At 39.8% G+C, this 9558-nt stretch overlaps 1 protein-coding gene across 1 annotated transcript; it reads right to left on the bottom strand.

Moving 5' to 3' along the window:
• Window positions 1-5615: 5615 nt before the first annotated feature.
• On the bottom strand, window positions 5616-6577 carry LOC133779703 (uncharacterized). Its single transcript, XM_062219630.1, has 2 exons — window positions 6435-6577; window positions 5616-6033 (listed from the first exon to the last, which is right to left on the bottom strand). The coding sequence occupies exons 1-2, from the start codon at window positions 6575-6577 to the stop codon at window positions 5616-5618; spliced, it is 561 nt and encodes a 186-aa protein (XP_062075614.1).
• Between the last annotated feature and the right edge of the window lie 2981 nt (window positions 6578-9558).

The raw sequence follows: 9558 nt of genomic DNA, 5'->3' as shown, positions 1-9558 counted from the left end.
TTATTATCAGACCGCCTCTCAGGATAACAATTGGGTTCGAGACATATAATAACCAGATCCAACTTTGGGCGCTCTGAGCTTACTACGAGCTAGGGTTCAGATAGTCGTTGAACACGAGCTCAAAATATTCAGCTCGTGAAACTTGGACAGAACGCACATTGAAGGATCCCAAGAGATTTAAAGACTCCTTATACGCTCATTAATGCCCAGGCTGTATCACATATCTTTCATTTATTATCCGAGATAATAAATGTATATTATATTTTGTTATCAAATCATATCCCAGTGTAAATGGGAATACTCTGTATTAAATAGATACCGTATTTATTTACGCGATTACCCAAACCTGTCCATGAAATTCCCCTATAAATACTAGGAATAATGGACAGGGAAAGGGAGGGCCATTTTTGTATTACAAAAACTCTACAGAAATTGAGAGAGAAAAGTAATAATATTGACTTGTGGACTAGGTGGATTTTAACCACTGAACCACGTAAAAGTTGTGCGTGTTCGAGAGAGTGTTAATTATTTCATTACGATTTATAATTCAACACTAATCTACCTGTTTAATTTCTTAATACACTATTCATGAAAAACCGCATCAACAAGTTTTATTATAAGGCTATAATATAAATATCTTATGTTGTATTTAAGGTTTATTGGACATTTTCTATAGTAAGCAATCTCTTCTCTTTCTTTTTATCTCCACACTCAAGGTAAGGAAAATTAGGTAGTTTAGTTTATGTTTTGTATGACCTAACATTTCAGGTACAATAAAGGGGTAAGTGTGTCTGGTCCTAAGGTGTCCAATGATGTATGGCGGACTTATGTTCGGTAGGCTCGAATGCCAAAATTTTATGACAGACCTAAGTTGATGTCTGGTGTATGACAGACTTATGTCCGGGGCTTAATTGCCACCCCTGTATAGGCCCTTATCTTTTTATTATATCTAACTTATTATTTCGACCTATGGCCTATGACCTATTATTATGACTTATGAAAAATGACCTATGACCTATGACCTATTGTTCTTATTATGACTTATGACCTATGACTTATGACTATGAACTATTATTTAGATTATGACTTAGGCTATGTTATGACCTAGGGTTTTATGATGTTGTATGATTAGTATAAATAAGTTATGTTATGACTCTTGTAAAATTTATGATATGTTTGATTATATGATTATATGACTGACTCTTGTTTGTATTTTCCTTACTTGGCTTAGAAACTTACCCCTTGTGATGTTGTTGATTCAGGCAATTAAAGATAGAAAGGTCAGTGGCGAGTGGGACCTAGGAGCCTCGTGATGTACTCGTGGGGACCATATAGCCGAGGAAGATGAAGCGGGCCTATTTTTATTAAAGCATGTTTCTTTTAAAGTTTTATTTAATGTTGCTTATTTTAGTATGTTAAAGACAATTCTTTTATTTTTGTAAAACCATGGATCCATTTACTTATTTTAATTTTCATTCAATAAAAGAGCAATGTTTATGTTTATGATCCAACGTTGTGTTCTTGGTAATTTATGAGAAATTACGGCGTTATAGAGCCGAAGAGGGTGATCTGACTCTCTTCTCACAACTTGCCCTTACTTTTGCTTGGTTATGATTTTTTGCTTGCTCTGACCCTGTTCAGCACCTTTACTAATCCTTTGCTTTTATTTTGCAGATATGTTGTCCATATTTTTAAGAAGTTTTCCCAAAAGCATACAAGTGGTCCTAGTAGTGAGGTTCCCTCAGCCAAGTGTCATAAAACTAACCCGCCTGCTGAAGCTACCGAGCGGGTCGAGAAAACCTTGTATAAGACTTTCTCTCATAAAAAGGAGCATACACCATCGTGCAAATATAGCAAAAGCAAAGGACTTTCTACTAAGGAGGTTACCCATAGGGCCACTGCACCAGAGCTGGCCACCTCCAGCCGAGCCCAGAAGGCGCTGTTGAGGACCCTACTGAAGAGGTCCCCGGGCCTTTGAAGAAAGCCCTAGCCATCCAACAAGGACATATAAAAAGGGTATCTACCTCCCAAGTGTAGTTCATTGATACCCTTAGTACTAAATCCCTGGACTACATCACTAGCATCGGTCTTCAGAGTGTTGCTAAGGTAAATAATTGATCTGCTCAGTGTTTAACTAATCTTTCTCTTTTGTTACTTGTTCTAAATTTCTTCATTTCATATCGCAGGGTATGCTGGCTCTCAACTATGCTCATTATTGAGCCAAGGGGGTGAGCAAACATGTGATTGGCTGAGTGAAAGAGTCTGAGGACAAAAGCTTCTTGAATTGCCCAACTGACCGAGCAAGTCTAGAATCTTCAATAGGTCTGCGAGTAGATTACTAAGGAAAACAAGGGGCTCAAATCTGCCGTCGAGCAGAGGAACCTCAATGTTAACCGGCTGGAGAGGAGGATTTAGGAGCTAAAGGAGAAGAATGTTGCTGATAAGAGGGGCGCCTAGGAGGTAAAGAATAACATGGCAAAGTCTTTTGAGAGAGAGAAAATTGATAGGGTCGCTGATGCTAAAGTTTTGGAGGACTTCGGTATGAGCACCTTCTATGATTTTGTAGAGTCCAAGAACTTTACTTAGCTAGCTAGATAGTAGTAATAATAGTAATAGTAGTAGTATTTTTATGACTGTGGATTTTGGTTCAGACCGGGATTTAATTGTACACTCGTAGTAACAGTTGTAGATTTTCTAAGTTTAACCTATAGTTGAAAAATATTAATTTTAACCTAAGGTTTGATTAATATGACTGATATTGATGGTGATATTTATTATATTATAAGGTTTAGATAGAACCAATAAGAAAGTAACACTTGTCTTGTGTATGTTTAATGATAATTAAGTTTTTTTGAGGAATAAGTTTATTAAGAGTAATGTTTGAATATCCTAGGGTCTGTCAGCAGCTTTGAAAACGTTAGAGGACTTAGTCAAGGCTGTTTACTCAATTCAAATTAGGCTGAAAATGTGCAATTTCGTGTTTAAATATTCAGCGTATGCCGATATATCGCAGCTATAGGGGGCGATATATCACAGTACAGGGATACGAAAAACACGTAACTTCGCACGATCACCTCGACGTGCCTTGGGCATACTGGCCCAGGCGATATATCGCCTACAAGGGGCGATATATCGGCTCCTTTGATATATTTTTGAATGTTTTTTGAAACATTCTCATTTTAATCTTTAACCTCTTGATAAGTCCAACATCTTTCTGACCGAGTCTTCAGCCTCTGCTGAACGATAATTCAAAGATTTTTCAATTAAAAGCCATTATTTTATTCAAGTTAAATGAAGATCTTTTCATTCTTGAACTCTATAAATAGGACCTAGTACCCAACCATATATTCATTCATAAAGCTAAGTTCAGAGGCTGCAAGCCGCTAGGTTATTTTTGAGAGTGTAAACACTTGGGTTGAGGATTATAAGCTTACCAAACACTTGGGAAGTAAGGTTTATAGCACATTTTGGTTCGAGGTTTAGATCGGTCATAGAAGCATTCAAGGTATTCCAAACTCTAGTTCATTTTTGGTATTGTTTCCCTTAAGTTCTTATAGTTTTCTACTCAACACCTTAACTTTATTCTTTATTTTTGGATAGGAAATCTAAGATCTTGAACATAAGGTTTTTGGTAAGTATATTCTTGATGGTATAATTCGTCCATTCTTTTCATTCCTTTTTCTTCAGTATACTCACCCTTTCATTGATGGTTTTTAGGAGTGTTCCAAAGTCCCAAACCTGTTCTCATATCCCGGTACTTTTGGTAAGGAAAATAGGATAGGATTTTATATGTTATGTTATGTGTTATCTTATGATTTAAGTGTTATGTATATGTTATATGTTATATTATGTATGTTTGTAAACTTGGGCATATGACCTGTATAACTAACAAGCCCCAATAAATTTATGGGCATATGACTTGCTTAGCTAGCAAGCCCCACAAATCTAATGGGCATATGACTTGTTTAGTTTATGGGACCCCAAGTAATAATGGCCATTATAGTATATGTGACATATGTTATGATATGTTTTAGTATATGTTGATATGAATATTATGTATATGATTTATGTGTTTTATCTTCCTTGCTGGGCATTAGACTCATTCCTTTATGTATATATGTGCAGGAAAATAGCTTTGGTGGCGGAAAAGGTTCTTGGAAGCTTGGGGATGTGTACTGAGGCGGGATGGAATCGATGGACCGAGAGTTCGATTCGAGGATGAAGTCTCTTTAATTATGGTTTTCTATGTATTTTTCCGCAATTGGTTGTAATAAGTTTTAATTAAGTTTTCATTATGTCAAAGTTATGTTTTGTTTCAAACAATGGGATCCCAATGTCCTACTTATGAATTTTATATAGTTTTAAACCTTTACCTGATAGTTTTGAAATAAAGATATGTTATTTCAAATGTATGTTTTCGTAAGATTGGTATAGAAATTAGTAATGGTCCAAAGTCTAGAGTAGTTGGGCCATTACAGATTTCTAGGTTCGCAACAAGGCGACAGACTTTAGCTATCTAGGAGAGGCCTATGACGAGCTTATACACTACTGCACTGAGCGAGAGAAGAACGAGGCCCCAACTGTCCTTACTGATCAACCTCCAGCCTTCGAGACATAATCTTCCATGCCACTCACCAAGCCAATTATGACCGCCCCTGAAGAGGATGCCTTGCCCTTTAGTTCGAGTGCTTCAATTGAGGCTCTAACCCCTGATGACCAGTCTAGCAGCCTCCCGGCCAAAACCGCTATCGTCGAGCCCGACCAACAAATCTAGGGCTCTTAACAAACTCTATTTGTATTTTGCTTTTCTTTATTATTTCATAGACAAAAATGGTTGAGCCGAGCAGCCTTTAATCTCGAGCAATATTTTACTTTGGTCAAAACAGCATGGTTGAGCCGAGCAGCGTTTAATCCCAAGCAATATTTTACCTTTCTTTAAAATGCTTCCCGTTTTAACTATATATCTACTCATACTCGGCTTATACTGCTTTTGGAGTTGTGTAGTTCTGTAAATTGGAGTGCTTCAATTTTTTCGAATTAGTTGTAAACAAAAACTGTTCAACCCTATCTACAAAAATTGTTTTATGGCCGTTTTTGTTGTCCGATATATATCGAACAACGCGCAAGCACTTTAACATTAATAAAGATTAACGTTTCTAAGTCCTTTTGATTACACTCTTTTCTCTCTGCTTGTCCATGTATGAATATGGTGCCCTCTTAGTGACCCAGCAAGATTCATAACTCGTGGGTTATCCTCTTGGTCACTTGCTAATTGACCAGAGCTATTTGTAATAAACTATTCGGGGGTACTTGGGTTTTCAAAAACCTACAAAATTTTCATACACTGCCGAAAATCCGTGAAATAAATCACTAGTAAGCAAGATAATCATTGTAAAAATAAGGCTTGTGTAAATGGACAAAAATCCTGTCTTATTGATTAAAAATTAACCATACAAGTTGTGTCGCTACAATGTATCTTACATTCATAAATATTAATTATTACAATAAATGGGTAAATTGGGCTTGTGCATAATTAATATAGCTAACTTGAGCTGTTCGGTGGTATGGGCAGTTCATGCCGCACCGGCCAATCAACGTTCACTTAAAACTTATTTTTATTGGTAGTACTTCTGCAGGTGTTCCCCATTCCAGTAACGGGGGACAAGTACTAACTGGAGATCTTGGTTGTATGCTGTATGTCGGTGAGATGGTGGAGTTACTTCTACTGGCAGCATTGCTTCGTATCCATATGCAAGTGCAAAGGGGGTGTCACTAGTAGATGTTTGCTTGATAGTTCTGTATGACCATAGTACTTCAGGCAGTTTCTCTAGCCAGTTACGCTTAGCCTCTTCTAGATGCTTCTTCAGAGTGTCTTTGAGAGTTTTATTAACTGTTTCTACCTGTCTATTTGCTTGAAGGTGCGAGATTGCTGAGAAACTTTTTGTGATGCCATTCTTGGCACAAAAATCAGTAAACAGTTGGCTGTCAAACTGGATTCTGTTGTTAGACACTATTTTCTGTGGTAGACCAAATCTACAGATTATATTTTTCACCACAAAGTCCAGTAAATTTTTGGAATGATGGTTGCCAGTGGTTTGGCTTCCATCCACTTGGTGAAGTAATCAACTGCCACGACTGCATACTGTACTCCCCCTTTCCCTTTGGTAACCGACCAATAAGGTCAATTCCCCAAATAACGAAGGGCCATGGACTTTGCATTTGAGTATGCTCATTTGGGGGTGCTCGAGGTGTCTTGGAAATTCTCTGGCACTTGTCACACCTTCGAACATATGCAGAGGCATCTTCGTTCATAGTTGGCCAGAAGTAGCCTTGCCTTAAAATCTTCTTAGACAGACTTTGCCCCTGCATGGTTTCCATAGAAACCTTCATGTACCTCCTTCAACATCCGTCCTAATTCTGTTTGGTTGACACACCTGAGAAATGGCATGGAAAACTCCCTTCTGTACATAACCCCATCCGGGATTAGGTTCCGAGCAGCTTTCCTCATTAGTTTCCTGGATTCATTGCGATTGTTGGGCAGGATGCCGTGTTCCAGATAAGCTGCATTCGTGGTCATCTAGGATGGAGTGTTGTTTATAAGCTGCATTTGGCAGGTCGATGCTTGGTTTGACTAGGTATTCAACAAGAACCAGGTTGGCTTTGTCTGCTACAACACTGCTGGCTAGTCTGGCCAACGCATCTGCTATGGAATTTCATTCTCTTGGTATCTGTTGGATGTTGTACCTCTTGAGCTGAGCGAGCATGTCTTTGAACTTATCAAGATAGGCCATTAGTTTTCTCCCTGAGCAGTGTATTCACCGAGGATCTGATTGACAACCAACTGCGAATCCCTATATATGTCCAAGACTTTAGCCTTCACTTCCCTTGCTAACCTCAGCCCTACGATTAATGCCTCGTACTCTGCTTCATTATTAGATGCTTTAAATCCAAAACTAAGTGCACAATGGATGCGTTGCCCTTCAGGAGTGATTAGTGTGAGACCAGACCCAGAAAAATGGTCAGTAGATGAGCCATCAATGTGCAGCTTCTAGACTTGGGGATCTTGCTCAGAATGAACAGTGCTGGATGTTAGGTGCTCGGTTTTCATCTCCACACTTGTACTAGGCGGTGGTCTAGACTCTAATGACTACTCGGCCATATCTTCATCCATTTCTTGTAACCTGGTACATTCAACTACAAAATCTGCAAGAGCTTGGCCTTTAATTGTTGTTCGAGGCTGGTAGATGATATCATACTTCCCCGAGCTCTATAGACCATTTGAGTAGCTGACCAGAGGTGTCCGGCTTTTGCAGGACTTGGGGTGATGGCTGGTCGGTTAGAACCTTCATGGGATGAGCTTGGAAGTATGGGCAAAGTTTTGTGGATGACAAGAGTAGGCAGTAAGTAAATTTTTCAATGAGAGGATACCTGTTGTCGGCTTCAACCAATCTTTTACTGACATAGTAGACTGGATGCTTAATCTTATTTTCTTCTCTAACCAGGACTGCACTGACAGTGTGTTGAGTTACTGCTAGGTATATGCATAGTTCTTCGCCCTCTAGAGGTTTTGAAAGGATCGGGGATTGTGCCAGCTGCTGCTTTAGAGCTTGGAAAGCTTGTTCGCACTCCTCGGTCCATTCAAATTTCTTTGTACCTAAGAGGATATTGAAAAACGAAATACATTTGTAAGTAGATTTGGACACGAATCTGCTTATTGCTTCTATGCATCCTGTTAGGCTCTGCACATCCTTGATCCTGGTTGGTAAGGGCATGTCCAACAATGCCTTTATCTTGGGGTTTTCTTCAATCCCCCTGGAGTTCACTATGAATCCTAGGAATTTTCTCCATCCTACACCAAAATAGCACTTCAGGGGGTTCAACTTCATTCTATATTGCCCTTAAAATATTGAAACATTCCTCCAAATCCTCAATGTGTCCCTGGCCTTTTTGGATTTCACCAACATATCATCCATGTAAACCTCCATGTTATTTCCTATCTAGTCTTTGAACATATGGTTTACCAGCCATTGATATGTGGCTCCAGTGTTTTTTAGCCGAACGACATAACTTTTTAGCAATACAACCCCGCATTCATTCAGAAGTGGGAAGCAATCCTTCAGGCATGCCTTATTTAAATCGGTGAAATCTATGCACACCCTCCAGATGTTATTAGGCTTCGGTACCAATACAGGATTGGACACCCATACTGGGTAGAAAGCTTCCCTAATGAAGTCGTTATTTCGAAGCTTCTCCACTTCTTCCTTCAATGCCTTTGCCCTCGTTGGATCCAATAACCTCCTTTTCTACTGTATGGGCTTAAAGTGTTCGGTATCAACGTTGAGGGTGTGGCTTACAATGGTTGGGTAGAACCCCACCACATCATCATGATACCAGGCGAATACATCTTGGTTGTTCCACAGGAGCTGGATCAAGGCAGATCTTATGTTCCCAGACAACCCTTTCACTACCTTGACAAACCTGGTCAGGTGTTTTGGGTCAAGCAGGACTTCTTCTAATTCTTCAACTGGACCCACCCCTATATCAATATCCCCAAAACAAGGGTCTATATCTTTGGGTAGCATCCTAATTTTGGTGACTAGGCCATGCAGGCTGTGCGGTGCAGGCTGTCTTCCCTCCCTTTTTTACTGATGAATTATAACATTCTTTGGCCACCAGTTGGTTCCCTTTGAGGCATCTTGTACCTGCCCGAGTTGGGAATTTGACGAGCAAATGGAAGACTGAAGTGACTGCTCGAAAGTCATACAGGGCTGGTCGTCCTATAATGGCGTTGTACGGAGATGGGATGTCGATTACTATGAACAAAGCCATTGCAATGTTGCTTGTTGGTGTCATCCCCACTGTCAAAGGTAGTCTTATGTTTCCTGCTGGGGCCATGCCATTTCCTGTAAACCCATACAGCAGCTGCTCGCATGGTTCCAAATCTCTGATGCTTAAATTCATCCTCTCCAGGGTACTCTTGAACATGATGTTGGCAGATGACCCATTCTCAGTCATTGTTCGGGCCATGATCATATCAGCAATCTGTACTTCTACTACCAACGGGTCGTTATGTGGATGATGTATGTGACTTGTATCTTCCTCACTGAACTTGATGGGCTAACACTCGTAGCGAGGCTGTTTAGGAGTATGCTCTTAGACAACCAGTACATCTTCCTCCTACTCGTGCCTAAGGGAACGAGCGTTTCTTTCTCGAGCTTTGCCAGAGTTGCCAGCCAAATTCGGCCCGCCGCATATCATATCTAGCTGACCAACAATTGATGATGGTAGGAGAGGCTGATTGCTCTGATACTGCTATGACTATTCTTGAAAAGGTTGTTGAGGATGCTGGTTGGCAGTCCGTACATACCTTTTCTGATGGGCATTGTTTTGTCGAATGAGGAATTCTATCTCCTCTTTCAGGTGGTTACATTCATTGGTTTTATGACCATAGTCATTGTGAAGCCGACAGAACTTGGTCATATCCCATCTATTAACCTCCTTCTTCATTGGGGGAGGTCTTCTGTATGGTACGATAGCCTGAGTGGCATTAAAAATGTC

The sequence above is a fragment of the Humulus lupulus genome, chromosome 5 (assembly GCF_963169125.1).
Source record: "Humulus lupulus chromosome 5, drHumLupu1.1, whole genome shotgun sequence".
Taxonomy (NCBI): domain Eukaryota; kingdom Viridiplantae; phylum Streptophyta; class Magnoliopsida; order Rosales; family Cannabaceae; genus Humulus; species Humulus lupulus.
This window is presented reverse-complemented; position numbering and strand designations above follow the sequence as displayed.